The 25556-nt window shown below is 36.4% G+C and overlaps 13 protein-coding genes across 13 annotated transcripts; 7 read left to right on the forward strand and 6 right to left on the reverse strand.

Moving 5' to 3' along the window:
- Nucleotides 1–283: 283 nt before the first annotated feature.
- C9374_004215 (uncharacterized protein) lies at nt 284–1036 on the forward strand (the record flags this gene model as incomplete). The annotated part of the gene is made up of 4 exons (XM_044693830.1): nt 284–413; nt 466–644; nt 717–829; nt 880–1036. The coding sequence occupies 4 exons, from the start codon at nt 284–286 to the stop codon at nt 1034–1036; spliced, it is 579 nt and encodes a 192-aa protein (XP_044549223.1).
- Nucleotides 1037–1945: 909 nt separating this feature from the next.
- On the forward strand, nt 1946–3340 carry C9374_004216 (uncharacterized protein; the record flags this gene model as incomplete). Its single annotated transcript, XM_044693831.1, has 1 exon — nt 1946–3340. The coding sequence occupies one exon, from the start codon at nt 1946–1948 to the stop codon at nt 3338–3340; it is 1395 nt and encodes a 464-aa protein (XP_044549224.1).
- Nucleotides 3341–3480: 140 nt separating this feature from the next.
- Nucleotides 3481–5051, forward strand: C9374_004217 (uncharacterized protein; the record flags this gene model as incomplete). Its single annotated transcript, XM_044693832.1, has 3 exons — nt 3481–3638; nt 3783–4659; nt 4716–5051. The coding sequence occupies 3 exons, from the start codon at nt 3481–3483 to the stop codon at nt 5049–5051; spliced, it is 1371 nt and encodes a 456-aa protein (XP_044549225.1).
- A 50-nt stretch (nt 5052–5101) lies between these two features.
- On the reverse strand, nt 5102–7775 carry C9374_004218 (uncharacterized protein; the record flags this gene model as incomplete). The annotated part of the gene is made up of 2 exons (XM_044693833.1): nt 5102–7168; nt 7224–7775. The coding sequence occupies 2 exons, from the start codon at nt 7773–7775 to the stop codon at nt 5102–5104; spliced, it is 2619 nt and encodes an 872-aa protein (XP_044549226.1).
- Nucleotides 7776–7863: 88 nt separating this feature from the next.
- On the reverse strand, nt 7864–8298 carry C9374_004219 (uncharacterized protein; the record flags this gene model as incomplete). The annotated part of the gene is made up of 4 exons (XM_044693834.1): nt 7864–7929; nt 7989–8007; nt 8065–8098; nt 8160–8298. The coding sequence occupies 4 exons, from the start codon at nt 8296–8298 to the stop codon at nt 7864–7866; spliced, it is 258 nt and encodes an 85-aa protein (XP_044549227.1).
- Nucleotides 8299–8536: 238 nt separating this feature from the next.
- C9374_004220 (uncharacterized protein) lies at nt 8537–8914 on the forward strand (the record flags this gene model as incomplete). The annotated part of the gene is made up of 1 exon (XM_044693836.1): nt 8537–8914. One exon carries the CDS (start codon nt 8537–8539, stop codon nt 8912–8914), a length of 378 nt encoding a protein of 125 aa, XP_044549228.1.
- Nucleotides 8915–8959: 45 nt separating this feature from the next.
- C9374_004221 (uncharacterized protein) lies at nt 8960–10044 on the reverse strand (the record flags this gene model as incomplete). Its single annotated transcript, XM_044693837.1, has 3 exons — nt 8960–9418; nt 9505–9578; nt 9672–10044. 3 exons carry the CDS (start codon nt 10042–10044, stop codon nt 8960–8962), a joined length of 906 nt encoding a protein of 301 aa, XP_044549229.1.
- Nucleotides 10045–10268: 224 nt separating this feature from the next.
- Nucleotides 10269–11833, forward strand: C9374_004222 (uncharacterized protein; the record flags this gene model as incomplete). Its single annotated transcript, XM_044693838.1, has 3 exons — nt 10269–10639; nt 10696–10999; nt 11051–11833. 3 exons carry the CDS (start codon nt 10269–10271, stop codon nt 11831–11833), a joined length of 1458 nt encoding a protein of 485 aa, XP_044549230.1.
- A 1027-nt stretch (nt 11834–12860) lies between these two features.
- C9374_004223 (uncharacterized protein) lies at nt 12861–16140 on the forward strand (the record flags this gene model as incomplete). The annotated part of the gene is made up of 3 exons (XM_044693839.1): nt 12861–13277; nt 13334–13390; nt 13567–16140. 3 exons carry the CDS (start codon nt 12861–12863, stop codon nt 16138–16140), a joined length of 3048 nt encoding a protein of 1015 aa, XP_044549231.1.
- A 135-nt stretch (nt 16141–16275) lies between these two features.
- C9374_004224 (uncharacterized protein) lies at nt 16276–19820 on the reverse strand (the record flags this gene model as incomplete). The annotated part of the gene is made up of 3 exons (XM_044693840.1): nt 16276–16807; nt 16883–18678; nt 18735–19820. The coding sequence occupies 3 exons, from the start codon at nt 19818–19820 to the stop codon at nt 16276–16278; spliced, it is 3414 nt and encodes a 1137-aa protein (XP_044549232.1).
- Nucleotides 19821–20346: 526 nt separating this feature from the next.
- Nucleotides 20347–22102, reverse strand: C9374_004225 (uncharacterized protein; the record flags this gene model as incomplete). The annotated part of the gene is made up of 4 exons (XM_044693841.1): nt 20347–21167; nt 21283–21651; nt 21854–21926; nt 22097–22102. 4 exons carry the CDS (start codon nt 22100–22102, stop codon nt 20347–20349), a joined length of 1269 nt encoding a protein of 422 aa, XP_044549233.1.
- A 240-nt stretch (nt 22103–22342) lies between these two features.
- On the reverse strand, nt 22343–23680 carry C9374_004226 (uncharacterized protein; the record flags this gene model as incomplete). Its single annotated transcript, XM_044693842.1, has 4 exons — nt 22343–22947; nt 23022–23071; nt 23134–23156; nt 23207–23680. The coding sequence occupies 4 exons, from the start codon at nt 23678–23680 to the stop codon at nt 22343–22345; spliced, it is 1152 nt and encodes a 383-aa protein (XP_044549234.1).
- A 1152-nt stretch (nt 23681–24832) lies between these two features.
- C9374_004227 (uncharacterized protein) lies at nt 24833–25552 on the forward strand (the record flags this gene model as incomplete). Its single annotated transcript, XM_044693843.1, has 1 exon — nt 24833–25552. The coding sequence occupies one exon, from the start codon at nt 24833–24835 to the stop codon at nt 25550–25552; it is 720 nt and encodes a 239-aa protein (XP_044549235.1).
- Nucleotides 25553–25556: the final 4 nt, after the last annotated feature.

A 25556-nucleotide genomic window follows, 5' to 3' on the forward strand; every position in this document is an offset into this window, starting at 1 on the left:
GTTTGATGATACAACGACACGCATAACTGGATGACATCTTCGCTCAAAAGAACTGCGGATTGTTATCCATTTTGACAGAGCTCGTGATATTGAGCCAACGAGAGCCCTTGAAAAACATGCATTTTGCAATATAACATTCCTTCCTTGTGATGAATGTAATACATTTTGTATGTAATCTCACTTTCAGCGAATAGATTTAGAAAAAATAAGAGGACGGGCGATGTTGTTGCCAAATCATTTCATACCAATTGAAAACGATCATTGATTCCGAAAACAAGAAAATATGAAAAAACAAAATTCAGTTGGTGGAGGTATTCTTGGAAATTCGAGCAACAGTGCCTCATCGTCCATTGATGTACTGATGTTGGGTTTACAAGGGAGCGGAAAGAGTTTCCTTATTAAACAAATGAAAAGTAGGTTTAGAAAGGCCTTGAATGATTAATAATCAAGAATATTAATCTACAGATTATTTGCAAAATAATGATTATTTAACTTTTTATGATGGGTTACCAACAAACGGAGTCAATTTAGATGAACTAATAATTGGAGGAAAGAAAAAATCAAAAAAGATTAAATTACGAGAAGTTGGTGGAGGCATTATTCTCACCTGGCATAGATATTTAGACGAGTGTAAAGTTATTGTGGTATGTAGGTGGCTACGAAAATAATTATTTAATCTTTAATTATTAATCAATTTCTTGGCAACAATTCATTAGTTTGTGATCGATAGCTCCTGCACCATGCAGCTCTCTTCCTCGTGCATTGAACTTTTAAACCTGTTGGCAAATCATGGAGAACAGAAGCCATTTATCGTTGTGTTAAACAAGAGGTAAGTGAACTAATTTTAAAGTAATTTTAATTCAAGCATTCTTCTGTTAGAGATGCACCAAGCGTGTTCAGTTCAGAAATTTTCCAGCACTTCATTAAATGGAATAATGTTAAGGAACATTGTAAACATGTTGAACTTCTGGAAGTGAGCGCCCTCACAGGACAAAATATTCATAGTCTCATCGAGGCCATGGACAGTTTAATTTAATGTTAGCAACTGCCGAAATCCCTTTCAACAGAAGAAGCGTATGGATGTTTAATTACAAACAAAAAAATTATAAGGAAAGCCTCAATAAGTATTGTTTGTGCAACGATGAACACAGGTCATTTTGATTCTTCTTCTCTATGGCAATGTAATTTCAATCCTTATTCGGAAACGTTCAATGATATTTATCCCAAAGTATTAGAACAATTCGAGATTGATAGAGCAACGTTTGAGAACTTTATGGACGACATTAATCGCCTGATCAAAAATCTCAAGAGAGAGCAGGCAAACGGTATTGAAAGATTCGGAACAATCCTTACCATTAATATTCTTCTTGCTATTATTTCGGGAGGGATTTGGCTTTGTTGTTTCTTGAGCTGGTACTGCTACAAGTCCCATCTCAAAAGGTCTCGTCTTGATATCTTAACGGAATCCACAAAATGGAAAATTGGACAAGTCATCGTCGCTGCAAATGACAAAATCTTTCATCCCAAGGGTCTACAATGTGTTGCAATTTATGATAGGGACAGAGATGAAAGAATCGGAACTGAAAGGTTCATTGACTCATATCTTCTCATTCAGACGAATCAAGGAATTCCTGTACACATCCCTAAAACGTCCAAAGCGACACCGTCGTCGGTGAGGTATGACTACGAAACGTACTACTCGAATTAACTCTTGTTTGTTCTATTACAATGATCTCCTGTCAAAATATGTTTGTTGGTTTGTGAACATTTCACAATATTGTCAGAAACCACGAAGATAAAAATCCTCTTTTAATTGTTAATAACAACATCCAACAATTTCACATTGTGAGTCAAGATAATCAAACGTTCCATTATCCAAATATCACTTCCATATCGAGTAATTGTATTGTTTTTGAAGCAGTTTGTTGATGATATTCACAAAAAAATGTCCTACCTTCATCACACCCCTCTCAACCCTCCCACCAATATTCACCATCACATCATGATGCCAACTACATCACCAACAACACATCCTATGAATTTAAACTCTCATCATCATGCATTTTCCCAAATTTCAAACTACAACTCCACCAACAATAACAATGCCAACAACATTATCCTTCCACCGTTTGACCCTGATGATCCACTCTTTCAGGTGGCATCTTCATCTTCGGATCATTTTGTTTTCAATACCAATGCTCCATCCTATGATAATGAAATGATGCCTATTCCACAATTACATTCCTCTCCTTCATCTCATCAAACAATCAGTTCAAATCATGCTGGTGTTCAACCCAATCCAACATCAACCACTAGTAATAGTATAATACCCATGTCTAACGATAACATGATGTACACCAATTCCATTCATAATAGCCATCCACTGAATTCCTTGATGATGGGTAGCAATAGCCAACAACCACCAACACCAACAACACCATCCACACCAAGCGAAAAGAAAAAGAAGGCTGGAGAAGGACTTGTCCGTAAATTGTGTTGTCTTTGCGAGAATGAAAAGGGACATCCCAATGGTTTTCTTGTTGCAGTTGATCAAATCAAGAGAATTCCATCACATTTGAGCTACATGGTCTCCGACAAACATTTAGATTACTTGAAAAAGCAAAGACAAGCCAAGAACATTTGTTGCGATCAATGTTGGGAAACCAAAATCCAACCTGTAGTTGGAAACACTAGTAGCAGTAGTGGAGCTGTTGATGGTAATAACACTCCATCAACTTCTACACCAACAACATTGGCCAATGATGGCTCAGCCTCAATGTATGGATCAAATTTGATGTTTAGTAATTATTCAGGTGGTAGCAATGTCATGAATACCCTAATGAACACTCTAAATAATAATTCTAACCACTCGTATGGTACAATGAGTTTGAACAACACTATGAATCACCAGTTGACCATGAATCAACTCAGCAATACTCCACCAACAACAATTATTACTCAATTTACACCTCAAGACTTTACAGAAACAAAGAGAAAAATTACATCCCCCAACTCAAAACAAAAAGCACCTAAAAAACAGAAAAAACAAGAGCAACCTCCTGCAGCTGCTGCAACTCTTTCGTTTGACCAAGTTTATAACAAGCCTATCGATGTGAGAAAGCAATTTTTAAGGGAAAATATTGAACCCATGCTGCTCAACGATGTGTGCCGAGGAAATAAGGAAGCGTTCCACACCCTTCTAGAAGATTTGTCGCAAAACAAGCATTTCACAATTCAAAATTACAGGTTGGAAACTCTTCTCAAACCAACTAGAAATGTCAACAAGCCAATCTCTTCATCTCAAATTACAAGACACATCTTGAGAAAGAGAAAAAAGTAATTTTACATTGTACATTCTTTTATTTTCAACAACATTCTAGAGTCAATTGAAATATACTTTTCAATGTATTTTACAACAAAACAACATGCTTTTTTTCGTTCCTAATCCAGTTAGTCTTGCAACAAAAAAAGTAGAAAACAATGAACCGATTCCAAATCCCAATAACAAGTGAATACAATTTAAACGTCGGAATACAATCTTTGAGCACTATTTCATCAAATAACGACACAACAAATGGAACAAATCCGAATGCAATGAATGTGCCAGAATGGTTCGGCTGGATTGGAGTTGTCATCTGGTATGTGTTCCATTTAACGAATTGATGCCGATTAGTTAATATTGTTATCAAAAATTCAATTCGGAAATTCAAATCATTTTAATGGTTATATATAATTATTATTATTGTCGGATATAATTCAAAAAACAAACCATCGGAACACAGTATTCTTGCTTGGGGAACCTTTGGCCTTCCTTTAAAAGTGAAATGGGTTCAACAAGCCAACATTCATCCCTTCATATTTCAATTTTACTTCTCCTCCGTCGTGTGCATAACCTCTTTCATTGTCCTGGCATGGAATGATTGGTATTTCTCCTTTTGGGGAATGCTTGGATCTGCTTGTTGGGTACCTTGCTCCTTATTATCTTTGGTGGCCATTTCGAAATTAGGTCTTGGAGTCGCTCAAGGAATTTGGAGCGGTACTACTATTTTGACAAGCTTTGTTTGGAGTGTTACCTTATTTCAATCTCGAATTGGTAATTTTTATTTGACGGCTTTGGGTTTGTTGTTAATGGTAGTGGGCATTGTTGGAGTGGCTACTTGCTCTAAATGGAATACTCGGAGTGGCACTACGGTCATTGATGACAAGTCAAAGGATCCACAGAATATAAATACAGAGCAATCATCGCCTCAGCATCGCGATGATATTGAATCAACAACAATTATGGAACAGCATGAAACGAGAGATTTAACATTGAAATTGGAAGAAGAGTCGCGTCACTCCACTGATGAAATGCACAATTCTGTCAGTCCACCAACGTATGCAAGTGAGGATCGTCACAATGGAGAGGACGCCATAGCATTTCATGAAACTCATCAAAAAGCTGAGGTTTCAAAGTTGAAAAATGAAGTCGATGACTTAGAATCTAGTCCTAAAAAAACATCGAAATTTGTGAATTTACTTTCTCAATCTAAAGATTATATCATTGGAGTGGTGTGTGCTGTTGGAGTTGGAGTTTTAGGAGGTACCATGTTTGTTCCAACTCGACTAGAGACACATCAAGGCGTTGCTTATGTGATTGGTTTTGGTGTTGGAGCAATGGTGAGTATTGTAATTCAAATTGTTAAAATGGATAAGCAGTATTTATTCATGAATAGGCTATTACTTCAGTTTTAGTGCTAGTTTTTTTGATATATTATTTTGCTCGATACAGAGTTATTGTTCCATTTCACTTTAAGGTTGCAATTTTCCCTGCTGTGACTGCCTGCCTTTGGCAGTTAGCGAACATTTTTGCATTCTATGTTGCACTGTCTCCTCTCGGCATGACCATAGGTATTCCATTAACACAAACTAGTTTGGTTGTTGCAGGATTGTGTGGATTGTTATTTTTCAAAGAGTTGCTTGGATGGAAAGCAATTGCTCAATTTTTTGTGAGCGCCTTAATATTTTTAATTCCTGGATGCATTTTACTGGCTCTCTTTGGAAAGGCATAAAAGAAGTAGTAGTTTTGAATAGAGAGGATGAATTTATGTTAAATTAGTTTCTAGAATTTCACAAAATTAGGAAATAGAGCAAGTGTATGCTTGAATTCGAATCTATCCGCTTCAGGAACCACAATAACTTTTCTATTATCGTCGAATTTAGCAATTCTGGCATGATCAATGGTGGAAGGTGAAGCAAACATCATCACCACTGCACGTCGGAATTTTTCACCACTAGGCATCATAAAGTTCTGATAAAAGTCAAGCACATCCTTGAGTGTAAATTTTTTGATGGCCTCTACTTTTTTAGCCTTTCTGTTAAACATGTATTGCTGATTCGTAATTTCAGCCATGTGTCTAGCAGATTCCATTTTCATTTGCTTTTCTTTTTCAGTGATCTTGGAAATTAATGCGTCAAGATGTGCCTCAATGTCTTTCTCAGTCAAAGATGATAACAGTCCGTTAATATCCACAAAGAATTGGTCATGTTCTTTTAAAACTTCTTTTGGATCGTAAGATGGAGATTGAACGATACAACTAAAAGAACAAATGTTATGATCAAATCTCACTCTTGAATGCACAATGTATCCTAACTGTTTTTCTGTTCGCAAGACAAGATAGTATTGGTTGCTAATAATTTGATTGAAAAGTTCAGCCATCGCATCTAACTCCACAGATCGAAATCCTAATTGGTACACAATTTCTAGGGCATGATTAGGGTTATTAAAATTATGATTCGAGATTGGGAAGATGACATCCGTTCCAGTTGGAAGTTGAACAATATGTTCTCTCTGTTCTTGGCTTGGTAAAGGAACCATCACTTTCACACTTCGATCGAATAAAATCTTCTCAGTGTCAGAACACAGCTCTAATGCTTCTTGTGAGGTAAAGTTTCCATGTATTAATAATTCTACCCGAAGAGTCTTGAACCAAACCGTAATGAAATTATAAAATTCTTCAAAATCAATGGTATCAATAACGTCAATATAATCCAATGAACAAAACTTTTTTTGAAAAAGAAGTCTGTGAGCCTCAATAACTGCATGTTCGTAGGGTTGTGCAAATTTAAAGTTGGTATACGTTCTTGACAATCTTTCCTTAATCACTTCAAATCTATCTAATTTTAGAAGCTTTTGATCGACGACAGATACCATGTCTCGAAATATCTTGTTATTGAGATCCTTCATTTTGTCATTGTACCCCAATAATAGTACGTTGATACCGCTTGAATAGGTTGATAAACTATAAGTTAAACCAGCAACTTCTGCAAAATACAAATCTTCGTTCAAATAGTCTGTGACCATTTCACAAAACATTTCTGAACAAATAACCGTACGAGGATCTGACTTGGTTTGAGGAAGAATGATATTATAGAAAATATTTCCTCTTGGTGTTCCAAAGTAATTATCTTGCTTGAACCATGCCTTCATCTTGGAAGTATGATACACAGTAGAAGGACCATCATCATTGGAAGTACTGTTAATGATTCCCTTAATATCAAAGTTTTCTGGAATAAATGGATTTGGTGCTGGGAATGTGAGCTCACTAGTTGAATGAGTCACTCTTGCAAGCTTGTCGAGCCATTCTTGTGGGAGATCTTGTAGAGAGTATTGAGCTTTGTACCATTTTTCTTCTTCGAAATTAATATTTTCAAAACTTGGCTTTCGGTAATACACGTTGAAGTTGTATGGATTAAGTTGGTTTAAACACTCAATAATTAACTCTTCGTTGTAATCAAAAATATGAACGCCGGAAATGACTTCATTGGGTAAATACTTTTGCAAATTTTGGGCCATGTCACTTGCAAACTGAAGAGCTCTAGGATACTCTAGATTGACAAACGCCAGCTTTGCCAAATGTGAAACCTCGTCATACACCCATTTCTGTACGCCTTGTTTCGACTTGATCAAATCAATATATTCAAATAAATACTCAATAATTTCATAAATATGATCCTCTCCTTCAACAGTAAGCTCAATATTGACAGTATACAAAACGAAGCTATCTTCTTTTGGCAAATCAACACAATTATTACCACCAAATCTTGCATAAGGACCAGCTGATAATGATGAAACCCATCCTTTCTTTTTTAACAGGGAAAATAGAGAGCCTTTACACTCGTGTCCGATCTTTGGAAGTTGTCATCCATGTAAACTTGGCTGTCAAAAAAGAATTTCTACTTACCAAATGAGACACGTATTTTTCGGGCTTGAATTGATAGGCAATGTGTCGTCCATCGATGGTTGGAAGAGTTAGTTGAATAGGAAATACGAGTGACAACTGTCTCAAATCAGAAATGGTCTTTAACCTAACAAACTTTGAAATTTCATTCTTGCTATAGGGCTTAACATTCTTTGGAAAAAAGCATGCAGTAGTAGCCTTCGTATTTGGAATCTCTCCAAATTTGCTTCTGACCCACTCTTCAAGTTGTGAAAGAGGATATTGTCCAATTACACAAAGCTTCATTTGATTACTCGAATAATATTTTGAATGAAAATCAATCAATGCTTTTCGTACATCCATATTGTTTTGTTTAGGAATTGTATCTAAGGACTCTAAACAACCACTTCCAAATTTCGAGAATGGATGGTCTGGATTTGCAGTCGATTTCATGATTTGATAGTCTCTCCATACGTCATCATTTAAATTCTTTTTAAATTCGCTATCGACGGCTAATATTTCTCTTTCTGTTGCGCTCTCAGTAAATAATGGAGAAATAAAGAATTGTGCAAACATATCTAGGACTTTTTCGAGATGATTATTGGCAATTGATAAATGAAAGTTCGTGTTTTCTGTTGAAGTAAATGCATTGGTAAAACCACCGTTATTCTTGACAAAATCCTGATACTCCCTTCTTTTGGATACTTAGAAGATCCCAAAAAACACATATCTGTCATCATGTAGAATCAAATTGAATATTGGAAATTTGCGATTGCGTGTTCTACTTACGCTCACAAAAGTGTGCCAACTAATGAGAAATTATGATCGTGTGTTACAAGATAAATCATCTTTGTAATAAACTTACTCCTGGAAAATCACAGGATCTGAAAAGTGACCCACTGACATTTCCGAAAAGTTTTTAAAATTATCATTGGTTTTTCTTGTTGTGAGTACACATACCTTTGACATCCATGGCTGCAGCTGCTTGAGCCGTTTCAGGATCGCTCACCAACAAGGCTTCCAATTCATTCTCTAGTTTGATAACTTTATATTCCCTTTTATCAAGTGGAGGTTTAATGACTTGCACTTCTTTCTTCATTTTCCGACGATGCACCAATACTCAAAGGAACAAGAACAGCCTCGCTTCGGAATGAGAGTAATTTTTAATTTTTTTTTTAAAGGGAGATCAGAACCGATTCTTTTCTTTTGCGAAACTGAGTCGAACAAGAACAGTTTACAATTTCACAATAATAGACATAAATCCGTTCATCTCTAAAGAGAAATTATTTAATAATGAAATTCCCTTTTTCAAGCAAGATGGAAATCACTTTAAAAAAATGGTACGAATTGTAAGTGCAGAAACCAACGAAATCATTCGAGATACTCAATTGGAGAGGATAGCTGTTGCGTTGATCAAGGAACTGTTTAGATATGGCTTTGCTTTTGTGAGCGGATCGTTGGGATGCTTTTTGATTCAGTATGGAGTGAAAGAATATCTGACGTTGCAAAAGAATGAAAAAAACCCCGAAATTAAGCACGAACACAACGAAACGAGATGGAAGATATTAACGTGGTTGATTGGATTATTAAATAGAAATTTTAAATCATTGATTTACGGAGGATTAATAGGAATTGGATTGTGGATACTGATTCAACCGTTAATTGCAGAATTAAGAAATTTAAATCAAAATGTTATTTATTACGTTCGTGATTAATGAATAGGAAGATAATTTAAAATTTGAAATAGTCCATGGCGTCACTTAAAGCTGTTCTGCCTTATATTGGATTGGTGGATCTAAGAGAACAAATCTTGACTCAATAAGCCTCAATTCCTCACCAGGTGGAGTTTTTTCGAGCACAGCTTGAATTCCAGCTAGCGTTTTCTCGAGAGATGTGTTAAAATTATCATCTCCATGGATAGCATAGAATGCTAAAAAGAGAGCACTCACTACATCTCCTGTTCCAGTGAAGGATCCTGGCAACTTCTTGAACTTGATTCTGTATTTCTTTTGAGTTTTCTTATTACTTGCATACAAAGTCAAACTTTCCTTATCACCTTCCAACTCTGCACTTGTAAGAACAACTACAGGAATATTATATGGTTCCTTGTGGAATAAATCAATGACATCAAGAGCATCTTGTTCGTTTTTAATTTTCTTTCCACTCAATGTTTCTGCCTCAAATTGATTTGGTGTAATTACAGTTGCACGATTCAACACCTTGTCATGTTAATGGTAGCATCGTAGATAGTTGTGAGCATTGTGTGCTTCCACTAGCGAATCTAACAAACCCATAAGTTACTTACCTTCTCTCTGTAAATTTGAATGAGTTTTTCTGGAACATAAAGTTTACCTGCATCTCCAAGCACTGGATCACAAACTGCAATTTTTGAACACATCAAACACAAAGAGGCATAATAATCAAACAAGTTCAACTTTGATCATTTCTCCTTCAATATTTTCTGCAACGTACCATAAATTAATTTCGGATTTCTCTCTATCAATTTATCATGAATATGTAAAATATTTTGTAAAAAGGTTTCACTTCCGATGTATCCAGTCAAAAGATGAGTGTAAGATCCTTCTAAATTGTTCATTTGTAATCCTTCAAATAATAGAGCAAGTTCATCTCCACTCAAAGTTTGTCCTTTCCATCCATTCCGATATCCTGTATGATTAGAAAATTGGACCGAGTTAATAAAATCTACTTCAAATCCCAATAATTGCAAAGGGAAAACAGCAGAACGATTTCCTACGTATCCATGAACCACATGGCTCTGAATACTGAGAACGTGGCCGTTGAGAGAAGAGCTTCCCGATGATGACGATGGTGTTGGTTGAGACATTTTTTGTTCAATTTTCCTTCCGCCACTGTTTGCGCCGAATGAGATGATCATCTTCTTCTCATTCTCATTCTCAATCTTGAATTGTCAAAAAATATTAATTATGATTGAATGTGACTCCCAATGGATTGGTTAACAGCTTTAAAGTTAGGAAATAGCTTGATACAAAATAGTAGTTCCAGTAAAGTAAAAATTAGAAAATAAAAAGACTTTGAACGAGTTAAAAAATGAAGCTAGAAGTGTTTGCTGATGGCAATGAAAACTTGAATTGTTACTTGGCAAAGCCTTTCTCGGATCGGCATGGGTTTGCAAAATCGAGGTCGTGTTGTCAGGGAGTTCTTTATGATGATAAAATGTATTTTTATGGAGGTACCCCTCACCCCAACGGCAATGACTTTTACTCCGATATTGTTCAATACATTGATTTAAAAACGATCAATTACGAATTGGGAGAAATGGAAATACATGAAGTGACCATCACACAACCAGGAATTAAACCTGAAGGAAGAATATTTCATTCTTTAATTTGTGATGACGAGTCAACCAATGGGAAACCGGCATCAATGATTGTGTATGGTGGATTTACCGATGGAAGAAGGTATGATGGCTTAGTATTTCGTAATTTATTAATTTTTAAATATATTAATTTTGAAGATTGTTGAATAATTGTTTTTCATTCCAATTTGAAAACAAAATTTGGAAGAAAAACTCGAATGGTCCGTGTTTAGAAGGACATACAGCAATTTTTAGAAAGAAAAATCGAACCATGATTGTATTCGGAGGTCACATGGGAAGCTATAAGCATTTTGAGAACTCTACTTATGAATATGACATTGTTAAAGATATATGGACAAAGTTAAATATTGACAACTCGTCTATAGTGTCACCTTTAGCTTACCATAGAGCTGTATATGTAGAAGAATTGGATTGGATGGTTGTTCATGGAGGAAAAACGAAGGTAGGTTAATTATTCAATTTATATTCAACGCAAATGATGTCACTCTACCAGCCAGGAAGAACTGCAATTTTGTCCTCTAATGTTTATATTCTGAACTTTGCTACTATGAGGTGGCATGTATTAAATCAGGAACCAATGGCATTTGATAATAGTAGCAATTCCTCTGTATTACCAAGCTCCAACTTGACTCTACCAAAAATAATGGCTCAACAATCTATTTGCGTTGAAAGCTCCATTATTTTCTTTGGTGGAGAAACAGAAGATAGCGATGTTCCCTCTCAACAATTATTCGTCATAAACTTGGAAACATTAGAAATTATTGAATATTGCCCATATCAACACGAACCTGGCCTATTACAACGAAAATATGTTGATAAATCGTATACAGAACCAGAAGCAACTGTAATTCCACCCTTGTATGATTCTTGCTGTATTTACGACCACACGAGCTCCAATATTTTTGCATACGGAGGACGACTATATTCACTGGAAATTCCTTTCATGGTGGCTGTGCATGTTAGTGAAACAAACTGTACCGAGAATTCATTGTTTGACTATTGGAAAAATAATATCAACTCACAAACACTTACATCATATCTACAAGCATATTTTAACGATTCCCAAGTGTCAGAACATAGTTTTTATGATGAGGTGTCACACACATCCCATAACGTACATCATTTAGTTCTTGAAAAATACCCTAACATCCTAACATCCAACATTGAAAAGCGATTGTTGAAACTTTTGCTAAAGTTTTTACATGGATATAACATAATATTCGAAATAGAGTCCGGCAAGGAACTTGTTTCTTTATTAGAAAGCTCAAAAGTATAGGATTGGATGACACTTTAACAGAATGGAGCCTTCCTTATTTACAGAGATTGTTACTACATGACTCATCTTTAGACTTCTCCGCTGGTGCCACTTCTACTATTCCTCAAGTTGAAACTCTGATCAAGGATATTCAAAACAAACTGTGTCACAATTCTATAAGGTCAAGCATATTCATTATTTCGTCCACAAATTTTTTAAAGAGCGACGGGAAAGAGTTGCAATGAATTTAGTAGGTGATTTTAGATTGAAAATTAAGGGTTTTGAGCGTGATGTTTTCCGAGTTGATAAGTCACTCTTTTAACTTGTGATTTCTTCAAAACAATAATTGAAACACCGCTCCGAGCTGAAATTGATAGTTCTAATGACGAAATAATTCTTGAACCACTCGCCCAACATTCTCTTACTCCAAAAATTCTGAATTGTATTTTGGATCATATTTATGGCATTGAATTTGAGTACAGTTCTGAATGTTGGCCTCTCGAAGATCTGTTAAGTCTCTATGTCTATTCAGATTTCTATTGCATCCCTTATCTTGCCCGAACCTTAAACAAAATCATCTTTGACTTGATTGATGAGCTGAATGCCAAACTCATTTTCGAACAAATAGGTCCATTATCAGAGGATATTGCACATCGATGCAGCTCTTTCCTCACTTGTGAAGAATTGTTATCAACCTCACCTCAACAACAATAAACCAAGAATGCATTCATGGCCAAAAAATCTGTTCAATTAAAAATCGCGTTTGTCGCATATTATTCTCGCGAATTTTCCAATTCAAAAATTGAGCGAACCAGTTTTCTTCCTGAAGAATCTCTTTACAAATTGATTGGCTTCCAAACAAAAAGTCATCACCTGTGGCCACAGTCATTTTATCAATCATCACTTGATATCAAATCTCTTCAAGTGTATTTTCAAAATTGTTACAACACTATTTCATCATCCGCTCAATCAAACAAATTTATCAGGATCCGATTGGCCGTCCTATTTAACTGCTGTATTAAGCGATATAAAAATCGTCAACAAAAAAATGCTCAAATCACAATTGATCAAAGCCTCCGTCGTGAGCAAAAATTCAACGTCTATTGCCAAGCAAACGTTGATGAAGGCATCAAAGAAATCTTTCCATGCTACGACCAACAATACTATTGGGTTCTCTTCCAAGATGAGTAGCAATATTATTCAAGCTTCCTCGCAGCAAAGAATGATGAGCACAAGCCAAATCTTGAAAAACAGCAACTCGTCCATGCCATCCGATAGCTTTGCTTGGGTTGGATCAAACTCCCAATATCTGGAAGAGCTGGAACTTGCTTGGAGAATGAATCCAAACAGTGTTTCTGCCGAATGGCAAAATTATTTTGCTTCCCTCTCGCAAACCGGTGGAGCACAACGTGTCTCCTCTTCTCACAAGCTTCTTTTGCCTCCTCTCCTGAAGTTGGAGCACAAGGTGAACTCATTTCACTTATTAGATCATTCCAAGTGTTTGGACATCACGTCGGCAAGTTGGATCCATTAGGAATGTTTGCTGCTGACCTTGATTTTCATGATATTCCTCAATTGGTATGTTTAATTAACAATATTTTCCGAGTGGTTTTGACCTGTTTGCTTTCACTTTGGTATATATTCTATTTCATTTAATATTACCATTGCAATATTTTGATTAATAATTATTCGTTGCTTGGAAATGATTCATAACTCCACCGTCATATCATCAACAACATCACTGAATTATTCAGCGTATTGAAAACTATCCATACCTTTCCAAGATGGATCCAAACACACCAATCGATTTATCGCAAGATTTAATCAAGGGATTCCTCTCTTCTTCTCTTTCTCCAAACAACAAGCCAATGACTTTACAAACGTTGTTGCAAAGACTTCAAGAAACATATTGCGGAACTATCGGATGGGAATATATGCACATTAATGACAGAGAGGTTTGCAACTGGTTGCGTGAAAGAATTGAAACACCAACTCAAGTTGACCTCACATCTGATGAAAAGAAAGTTCTCTTAGAAAGATTGAGTTACAGTCATATGTTCGAAGAATATTTGGCAAACAAATTCCCAACAACAAAGAGATTTGGCTTGGAAGGTTGTGAATCTTTAATTCCAGGTCTCAAGAGTTTGATTGATGTCTCATCATCATTAGGTGTGGATTCATTTGTTATTGGTATGCCACACAGAGGTCGTTTGAACGTATTGGCAAACGTAATGAGAAAACCCTTGGCACAAATCTTTAGGGAATTCTTAGGTAAAACTGAAAACAAGTTAGGATCTGGTGATGTCAAATATCACTTGGGTACATCTTGCAAACGTTACCTTCCTTTCACAAAGAAGGATGTTGAACTTTCTCTTGTTCCAAATCCATCTCACTTGGAAGCTGTGAATCCAGTTGTTGAAGGAAAGGTGAGAGCAAAACAAGTTTTCATGAAGGACTCTAAGAGAGAAAGAGTTTTACCAATTCTGCTTCATGGTGATGCTGCTTTTGCTGGACAAGGTGTTGTTTATGAAACAATGGGATTGAGTCAATTGGAAGAGTATGGAACCGGTGGTACTGTTCATGTTGTAGTCAACAACCAAATTGGTTTTACAACTAATCCTAAAAACTCAAGATCAACATCATACTGTACTGATATTGCCAAATTCCTTAATGCACCAATTTTCCATGTTGATGGAGATGACGCAACTGCCGTTGTCAAGGTATTTAAATTGGCTGCTGAGTACAGACAAAAGTTCCATGCTGACGTTGTGATTGATATTGTTTGTTATCGTAAGAGAGGTCATAACGAGTTGGACGAACCAATGTTTACACAACCCCTTATGTACAAGGCAATCGCCAAACAAGAGCCAATCATTAGCAAATATCGTAAGCAACTTTTGAAGGAAGGAGTTGTTACTGAAGAACATATTAAGCAAGTCGAAGAGCAAGTTAAGACTACCTTTGACTTGGAATTTGCTAGAGCAAAGACTGATGAAAAGTTGGATGTTACAGGAGAAGTTTGGTATTTACAAGGAAGTAAGTGGGATAGAATGAAGACTCCACACGACTATTCTGCAATCAGAACAACTGGCGTTCCACTCGCTGAGTTAAAGAAGCTTGGTAAACAGGTTTCATCCTTGCCAGAAACTGGCTTCACACCACATAAGGGCGTAGCTCGTGTTTACAATCAAAGATCTCAAATGATCGAAACCGGTGAGGGTTTAGATTGGGGAATGGGAGAAACTCTTGCTTATGCAACTCTTTTGAAAGAAGGATTCCATGTAAGAATCAGCGGTCAAGATGTTGAAAGAGGTACCTTCTCACATAGACATGCTGTTGTTATTGACCAAGAGAACGAAAACAGATATATTCCACTCAAAAATGTTAATCCAAATGTTGAATTCACTATTGCCAATTCAAGCTTGAGCGAGTTTGGTGTTCTTGGATTCGAATATGGTTATTCAATGGAATCTCCCAACCAACTCGTAATTTGGGAAGGTCAATTTGGTGACTTTGCCAATGGTGCTTCCATCATTGTTGACCAATTCCTTTCATGCGCTGAACAAAAATGGATGAGATCATCAGGACTCACACTCCTTCTTCCACATGGTTATGAAGGCCAAGGACCAGAACACAGTAATGCTAGAATGGAACGTTATTTGCAACTTTGTGATGAAGATGATGAAACACTTCCAGAAAAGGATGCAAGCAAAACACTTCAAATTCAACAAACAAACATGCAAGTTGTAAACTGCACAACACCAGCCAACTTTTATCATGTCTTGAGAAGACAATTACATCGTGACTTTAGAAAGCCTTTGGTTGTGTTTACACCAAAGAGTTTGCTTAGATTGAAGGAGGCTGCCTCAACATTGGCTGAAATGGCTGAGGGTACATCATTTAGGCAAGTGATTGACGATGAAACGGGAGCAATCAACGATCCAAAGAACGTCAAGCGAGTTGTTCTATGCTCAGGAAAAGTTTATTACGATCTTCTTGCTGCCAGAACTCAAAAGAATATTGATAACATTGCACTTGTGCGTGTTGAACAATTGGCTCCATTCCCATTCCACAAGATCATTGAAATTATGGATAAATACTCGAATGCTGAGGTTACTTGGTGTCAGGAAGAGCCAAAGAATTATGGAGCTTGGTTACACGTTTATCCAAGATTAAAGACATGCCTCAAGCATGCTCATGGCAAGAAGCACAAGCAGACAGATTTCAAATACTTTGGTAGAAAGATTTCTGCTTCTCCTGCAACCGGTTATGCTTCGAAACACAACCAGGAGCAAGAAGAACTGGTGACTCATGCATTAACTCTTTAATTATTGTATCTTTTTAACATCACCTTTAATCCTCAAGTTTAAGGTAATTGTAATGAACTTGTACGGATTGAAAATAAATTTACTTATTTTACTTAACGAACTGGAACTACCAGTGATGAATAATTTGATGCAGCTTCAAAAAGATTCGTTCAACTTGCTCCACACTGGTGGATTGATCTTGCTATGCACAAACTTGGCAACAATAATGACCACAGTTGCTGCAGCAGTGATTACTATCGATTTCCACCAAAAGTCAAAGGTCATAATAAACGCCGTATCAAAGTAAGTTGGTAATAGGAATATCGAAGCAAAGTAGATTGCAATAGACAAAATTTCGGAAATAATAATGAGAGGATTGAGTTTTCTGTGCACTTCAATAGAGACCATCACAATTTCAGTTAAAATTAGTGCCGTAAAGCTAATGCTTTGAATTCTCAAAAAGTTGTTCTCAAAAAGAAAGATGGCAAGTATCATAATAACACCGCCTTGATAGACGGCTTTTAGCGTCCAAATGAGAAAAGTTTTGAATGAAAGTACCCTTCCCTTTTGAAGCTCCTTATATAATTCTGGGAAGAGATACACAGTTTCTCGTTTTACATCTTCATCTAACACCAATGAGAACACTGGAAAGTTGGTGTAATAGGTTGCATATCCAACGAGAAGCCATCTATATGTTGTTTTGCCAAATGTTGTTCAAAAAAAGAAACCAAAATTAATGGCACCACATAATGTCATTACTTACCCTGTGAAAATAGGAATTGTTGAGAAGAAAAACATGGCTGAGAATATAGCTTGAATGACAGAAATGATCAATCCTCTATGAATAATAAATTGACCCAAAGCAGCTGATCGCTTGTAAGAATTTCTACCATGCCACAAAATTAAATCAGTGCAATACGAAAATTGTTTGATTGAGAAATCTGCTGCTAAGGAAGCATGTTTGCCTTCTTTTCCTTCAATTCCAATTCCAACATCTGCACACAAGATCATGGATACGTCATTTCCTCCATCTCCAATGGCAGCTGTTTGACTTTTTGTCTTTTTCTTGACAAGAGAGACAACTTCTGCTTTTTGAGTTGGACTGCATCTGCAACACACCACGCTCGTAGCTTTACAGGCAGCTGCTACAAATTTGTTTGGCAATTTCTCTAAAGCAATATGAAGTGTTGCTCCATCAATTAAAAACCCAGCGCCTGAAGAGGCATATTCCGCTTCATATTCTTCCAATAACTCTTCAATTCGTTTTTCATCATTGGAAATGACTTCGAAAATGTATTGACCTCTTGCCACGAGCTTGGTACTTCTTGAAATACAAATTGCTGTTTCTACTTTGTCTCCAGTCAACATCCAAACTTTCACACCAGCATGTCTGAGTTGTTCAAGACTTCTCTGAACATTTTCTTGAAGTTTATCTTCGACACCTGTGACTCCCAATAAATTCATATCACACTCCAAATACTTTTGTCGTACTCGTTCCATCTCAGATGCTCTATCGTTAATAAGGGCCGATGCTTTTTTGTATTCACTATTGAACTGAATGTATTGTTCGTCAGTTAGCGCCTTACTTCCAAATACCAATGTTCTCAATCCTTCTCTAGCCATATTGTCAGCTTCTTCATCTAACCACTCGCTTTGTGATGCCTTTACCAGTTGTTTCATCACAGAGTCAGCACCTTTACAATAGAATACAATCTTACCACTCGAGAGGAACTTTACAACAATACCCATTCGCTTTGAAGCTGATGTAAAAGGGAAAATATTTAGCACCTCAAATTCTTCAATCTCTCCCAAAGGATTTTTTAAAGCCATTGAATTCAGTGATCTACTTTCAAGTATTAAACCTGACTTTTCAGCAAATTTAACAAGAGCTATTTCGTCAGGTGAGCTACCTTGATATTCTCTTTCAGTTGCATTAAGTTGGATATCCGTTTGAACGACTGTACCCTCTTCATCTTGATACATGCTTTCTTCATGATGGTGATGTGTAGAGGTAGGATCAATTGGTGTCACATTGTGACATAACGCAAGAGCTTCAATAAATTCCTTAACTTGTAGGTCATTGTTCGATACGCCTTGTCTTCTATATGTTTTTTCCACATGTTCAAATATATCAGTTAGTGCATCTTCGTCGAATGAGATATTTCCTAAATGTAACTTTTTAAAAATCATGACGTTTTGAGTTAATGTTCCAGTCTTATCAGAAAACAAATAATTAATTCGTCCCAATTCCTCTGGTATGGAAGAGTTTCGGACAATGGTACCTGGAATCTTCTTATCCTTCATGATAAAGAAGCTATATACTGTTTTACCCATGTCCAAGTTCACTCTCAAACTGATTGGAATAATAGAAGAGAACAGTAAAACAAATCGGAAAATGGTGATGTACCAAAGTCCTTGGAATTGTTTCAATGCGACCATAAGTACGCTCACGACAAACATGAGACAGAATAAAAATTTAGACAAGGTATTCAGCTCTCGATCAAGTTTTCCAACCTTTGATCTTGGCTCACTTGCATTCAATGCACTTCTTGTTTCAGTCTATAATTATGTTACATGTCGTCAGTGGTAATGAAATGAAAATGGTCAGTACTTACACCTGTATAGATTACCAAAGCAGTTACTGTACCAGTAGCAACTACCGTATTAGCCCATAATGTATTTTCTAAGCTTAAAGGTTCTACCACTTCCACTCGTCCATCTGGAGAATAGAGTGTGAAATTTCCAATGAAATCATAAATTTCCTTCTTTGGTTTTTCTGCAAATACACATGCAGTTATTCGCTTCAAATCAAAATCAGATGTAAGTTTTTGAGTAGTTGGTATAGCATGTCTTAGTTTTTGATCTGTTTCTCCATCAAGTTGATCAGTTCTGATAAAGGATGCTCCACTTTTTTCTGTAGTTCTTAGTAAAATGCAATCTGCAGGTATTCTCTGATCAGTTTCAATTTGAATAATGTCACCCACTTTGATTTTTGAGCTTGGTACTGTTTCAAATGTAGAGTTTTTAGAAAGTCTCAAGAACTTTTGGCTGTTGGATTCGATATCTCTTCTCCATCGTTTAATATCATCATACGCTTCTTTTAGTAGAGTAACACACAGCACAAATGCTAGTGGAGCCACATAGGTAAATAAAAAACCAACTTGTAATTGTGGAATTATTTGGGATAGTGCCACTACAAGAAAATATAAGTTAAAAAAGAATTTAAATTGTTCAAACAAAACCAGAGGAAGAAAAGTGATAAAATTATATCTCCTATTCCTAACAACATTAGCAGGATATTTCTTTCCTTTTGGTACAGTTTGTCCATTAAGAAAAATCGTTCTTCCAAAATATTTCTTTCTTCGGAGAGTAAAATCCAAAAGTTTTTGAAATAAATTTCTTCGATCATAGGATTTCAATTTTTCTGTTTCGGGATCCAAGAATTGCTCAACATTGATGGCAGCTCCCATGATGTGAGATGTTTCATTAAACATTGTATCGTTAAATAATGGCTTTGTTATTTCGTTTTCGTCTTCGGAATGAGAAGCGTAATCCACAAGCTCCGAATTTGTATTTACTTTTCTGATGGTAGGGCTAATAGTCTCAATATTACTGCTGTTACTATTACCAAAAGAATTAATATTTCCTGTCGATGCTCCTCCTCCTCCTACAATAACAGATAGACGAGTCGCCTTGCTCATGAAAGGCTCAACAATAAAACTCGACACAAAGAAACAACGACTTTTGTGTACGTTCCAGATAATAACCACCAATATGAATTTGCCAAAGGTGATCTATTGATGGCTGCTGTTGGTTTGAAGTGAAAGATTTTTTTCAATGTTTGTTGTGACTGTTTCCGATTAGAAACAATTTCGAAATCAACAGATTGAATTTCTTTTAAACTTGTGGAACTCTTGAGTTTGGAAAGCGAGCAGCTACGATGAACAAAGTTAAAGGTCGTCCAAACTCCTTATGATGATGACAGCAGTTCGAACGGTTATTCGAATAATACAGTAAAAGAAGCCTTGTCGTTTGTCATGCTTATTGTATTTAATATGTTAAAAGACTATTGGTACAGGAGTTTCAATAATTAATTACAGAATTATTTAGTAAAGTCAAAGTCGTCAAATGATTTGTTTTCTTCCTTTCCAATTCCAACTGCAAAGCTGTCATGAGCACGCTCAGATGTAAATTCTGTGTCAACATATTTGGTGTCATTACCATCATTCAATTGTGGTTTGAAAGGAGCCGAGATTTGTTTGTGATAGAGCTTATCCCAATCAATGTTCTTGAAGAATGGATGGTTTCGAACTTCAGCTCCATCTTGCGGCCACCACCTAATCTCTTGTGTTCATCTCTTTCTAAAAGTCCCTTCAAAAGTGATTGAGCTTGAGCATCAACTGTACCTGGGAATTTGAGAGGAGCCTTCAGAATGAGTTCATACATTTCATTGATATTTTCAGAATAGAATGGAGGTAAACCAACAATCATTTCATAAAGTAAAATACCCAAACTCCACCAATCGACAGCTTTTCCGTGACCTTGGCCCTTCAAAATTTCAGGAGCCAAATATTCAGGAGTACCGCAGAAAGTATAAGTTGGTGTATTATTTCCAATGGATGTTTTAGCTAAACCAAAATCAGTCAAAACAGCATAACCATCTGCATCAAGAACGACATTTTCTGGTTTCAAATCTCTGTATATAATGTCATTCTTGTGTAAATGTTCAATTGCAAGAACAATTTGAGCAGCATAGAATTTGGCACGTTCAACATCAAATTTTGTCTCTTCTCTCAAGTGGAAGAACAGTTCACCACCAGGCAAATAATCCAAAACAAGATAGAGTTTTTCTTCTGTTTGGAAAGCGTAATGTAATGCAACAATGAATGGATGATCAATGCTTTGCAAAATCTTCTTTTCAGCAAGAGTATGTGACACCATGTTTTCCTTGACGATCATGTCCTTTCTGAGAACTTTCATGGCAAGAACTTTAGATGTTCCCTTCTCTCTTACTTTCATAACTTTACCGAATGAACCTCTTCCGACAACTGGAGTTGACAATGGATATGAAAAAGATCATGATGTTTCAAGAGTCAATGGTAAATTTCGTAATGATAGGCATTAGTTCTTTCACATATTTGACAAGCTATTGATATTACTTACCAGTCAACAATTCGAAATCACTCAATGTAACCTTCTTGCCAGATGATGCCTTTCCAGAAACTGTCACTTGTTCTTGTGACTTGGCATTACGAATTTCATCTTTAACTTCTTCCAATCCTTCCTTGTCTTGCGTTGGATTATAATTAATTGCCTTGTTCAACTCTTTCAACCATGAATTGAAATCAAATTCATTTTCCGCAGAGATTTCATAAACTCTTGCCAAGTTTTTACCTCTGAGTTTGAAACTGATTGGTTTTGTTTCGTCCACTTCAACTTTGGCTCCAGAAATGTTGATGAAACCAGTTGGTTTTTTATCTCCTTGTTTCTTGAAGTAGAACAAGAGTTTTCCTCTCAATTCAAACCATCTTCCTATTTGAAAGAAGAATCATTAGTACGAATCACAATCAACAATGAATTATTGAGATATTGGGTCATCATCAATGATGATAGAGATCAGCATAAAATATCATGGGGTTGATGAATGGCCATATTGAATGTTGTTTGTCATGGGTCCATCGTCATCAACGATATTATCTTGTTATAGAAACATCCTTGGAGAAGATGTACTTACTCTTATAGGTCTTGATGTTTCCTCCCTTCTTCTTCAAGTAGCCGGAGAAGTCTGGCTTTTCCATAGGATTCAACTAATCATATAAATCCCATCCAAGAAGGTTCATGATCATCACCACAAATCATGAAGGATGATAGAGTCGTCATCATCAAACAATTTAAAAAAATTGATGAATTTCAAAGATCAATTTCATCACGAAACAAATAACAAATGTTTCATGATGATCATTGTCAGAGCACATACCTCCATCTCTGAGATTTGGTGATTTGAAATGCTGCGATGCAGAGAGCAAAATTTTTTCTGTGTCAATTCATGACGTTCGCTGTGTCGCTGACGCCTCGAATCGCTCTTGGTAAGGAGAGGTTTTCCCTTTACGAACATTAAGCGTGAGATAACTATCGCCATCGCTTGTATGATGTTGTATGAACTTGTTTACTCGTGTGGCGTTAATAAATTAAGGTAAAATGTTGGCTGTGGAAAATTGATTCACTACACAATCTTGTGGGAATCAGAGAATGCTTTTGAGGTAGATCCAAAATATTGATTACTTTGCTGTTCAATCATTTTGGATAAAAACTTGACGCTATTTACAACCATGCCTTTTGATGCCTTCATGGTATCGTGAATAAACTCATGTTGAGGTTTGAATGAGTGATTAAAGGTGTTGCTTCCAAATGTTGGAAGTGTTGTCGGAAGGTCAGATTTCATTGCATCCTCTTTTTCGTCCTTTGGTTTTTCAAACCTTCTCATAATTGCAGGAATGAGAGAAAGGAGGGAGAGGAATAGCAGCAAAAACACAGTTTTTGGTTGATAAATATCATTCACAGTTGTAAGTTCTGAAAGTAACAGCCCAGCATGAACAGTAATATAATTGAAGGGAATCATCCCAATAAATACAGAATAAATTTGTTCAGTCGCTGTAATTCCAAGTACTGGTCCAGAAATATTGACAAACCAATTCGGTGTCAATGGAAACAATCTTAATGATATCAAAAACCATGTCATTTTAAAACCTCCTTTTTTTCTATACCCCTGTAATATTGCGGATAATTTAGAAACTCGTACTTTGAACCATTCAAAGCTCAATAAAAAGTCTTTTCCACTAAAATACCACAAAATGTGGCATAGAACAGCTCCAATTGTGTTCAAATTGTGCAAACTAATGTACCATAAATTGTTCCCATCATAGACCCAGATATTATGTTAAGAAAAACAGTTCTGTTAAAATAATTGTATAAGTTTTTTTCATGTTCTTTTTCAAAATTCATCCAACAACATACCCTGGCATACACGATATTTGGTTCTAAAAAGGTCACAATACACCATTCATTACCAATAATGATAAACACTTACAAATAAATAGAGAGAGCAAAATAAGCACCAAAGTTCAAAGGAGTGCTTTTCGGCCTCTTTACTAGTGATGGCTCCATAGACTTTCTTTAAATCGTCCAAATTCCAAATCATACTAATATTCAATTTTTTGTGAAGAGGAATATAAAAGTACAAGACAACACATAAATTCAAAATTATTACAAGAGGAATCCAAAGTAAACTCTTATAGGAAGGCCTTGGCCGTTTGATCTCTTCTTCGGACGATGAAATATTTTCTTCTTCCCAAACTCTCGAATTTTCGTCGTTACCAATATCAGATCTTGAATAATTCATATTCGGAATCATATCTGGAGTTAGTGTAGTATTACTGCCAGCAACACCAGTCGGTATATTTCTATGTATCAGAGAAGGATGCACAGCACCATCCTCACCAGGTGCAAACGACAACGGCCCCTCTCGTCTGTGACCTAGAGTTGGAGGTTGAAAGAAGTCCATTTTTTATAATTGTTGTTCATGATGGTGGTCTATTTCAATTCGTTTGGATAACGTTGAAGAATTCGCCTCATGACCTCTACCACAAGAACATACTCCATCTTTACTATTGAAAATTTGGAAACCAATACTTGAAACACGAAATGGTCAAGGATTAGCAATAGAAAAAATGAATCCGGTTGAGGAAACTCATATTTGCTCTGAGGGCAATCCTACCTTAAACGAAGAGGAGTGTTCGTCTGTAAACAGTAGCTCCACAATTGAAACAACATATTGCTATGGATCATCAAGAGGATCTCCTGAGAGAAATGAATCATCCTCTTTCGGCATTCATTCTTCATCAAAGTCGCTGCCTATCCCTCCTCGTTCGCATTCTCCCACATCTAACATTCTCAAGCCTCATCCTCGCCTTCCGATCAATCCCTATTGATCAAGACATTAACATTAAATCATCAATATTTTGACCCTAATCAAATTCGTCCTCACTCATCCTCTCTAAGTTTGAGCCCTCAAACAGTTGATGAGGACAATACAGAAAGCGCTGTAGACGATACAACAACAGTTGGAGTAGATGAATATTCCAGTGAGAGTGATAATGATGGTGGTAAGAAAAAGAAAGATGATCCCAAAAGGCCCAATGCCGATGGAATAAATTGGATGAAGAATTTAGTGTTGGAAGAATGGAGAAAGTGTGGTTTCAGCTCCAAACAAAACGAGATGCAGAAATGTGGTTTCAAACTCTGACATTTCCTGGAAATGAGGCTCGAGGGAATGTCCTCAGAAGAGTAATGGCTCTATTACGATGGGGAGGACTCTTCTACAGGCAAAGGCTGTGGGATTTGATAAACGAAAGCAAAATGAAGAATCTCAAGAGTATCAATTCAAAAATTGGTTTGAAACCACATGGCCAATATGTACAGCATTATCACATGGTGGAAGAGTGATCGTTCAACTGCCCAAGAGCACAAACAAGGGAGAAAAATCTCATGACTTTTCATTTTGGAACTGGCTGATAACTGGAGACAGGAAAGGTGATATTGCCAAGCTAGTAACAACTTCTACGAGTGGAGATCATTGTATCAAGAAGGGAAAAATAGTGTTCAAACGTCTCAGTGCAACTCATGGGTTGGACTAGAAGAAAATGAAATACCAATCATGGGTGAGGCAAAAAAAGTGTTGATTGAGCAAAAAACAAAAGGTTTCAGTCTAAGAGATACTAAAATGCTACGCTCTTCAGAATATACCCTTAGACATCATAGGCATTGGGGAATGAATATTCCAATGGGTGGTGAGGGTCAAATGCTTTTGACAGGTGTGAAATCAGTAGCAAACGGCTCAAATGGGCACTTGTATTTGTATCATATGGCTCCAAAGCACGATAGCTATGGCGGAATAATGATTGGTCTTGAGGGAAGTGAATATGGTAAATTTGATCAAACAGGAGAGTATCATGGTGTCAGCGCCAAGTCAAGCGCATTTTCACCAACATTTGGCTTTAAATGGCATTCCAAAGAGCATTTAGATTTGACTAGTGTTAAGGGACCAGGAAAATATGACTGTATGTACATTGATCTCACTTCTGGATGGGATTATATAGTAGAAAAGTTTGAGAAGGAATGGAAGGATGAGATGGTAAAGGAAACGTCTTTGCGAGCACCAAATAACCCGGTGCTTGCAAGCAGAAAGATGACTTTCAAATTCTCAGTAATCAATATCAAGTCAACACAACGAGCAAAGAAATGGAGAGCAGCTGTAAAACAAAGGCATGATATGCCCAACGCTCTCTCACATAAGGACATTATTGTTCCATCGGTGAAAACTACCAAGTTTTTCTGCAACAATAATTGTGAATCATGCAATAGAGATTGCAAATAAGTGG

This window comes from Naegleria lovaniensis, assembly GCF_003324165.1.
Source record: "Naegleria lovaniensis strain ATCC 30569 chromosome Unknown tig020, whole genome shotgun sequence".
NCBI classification, from domain to species: Eukaryota; Heterolobosea; class Eutetramitea; order Acrasida; family Naegleriidae; genus Naegleria; species Naegleria lovaniensis.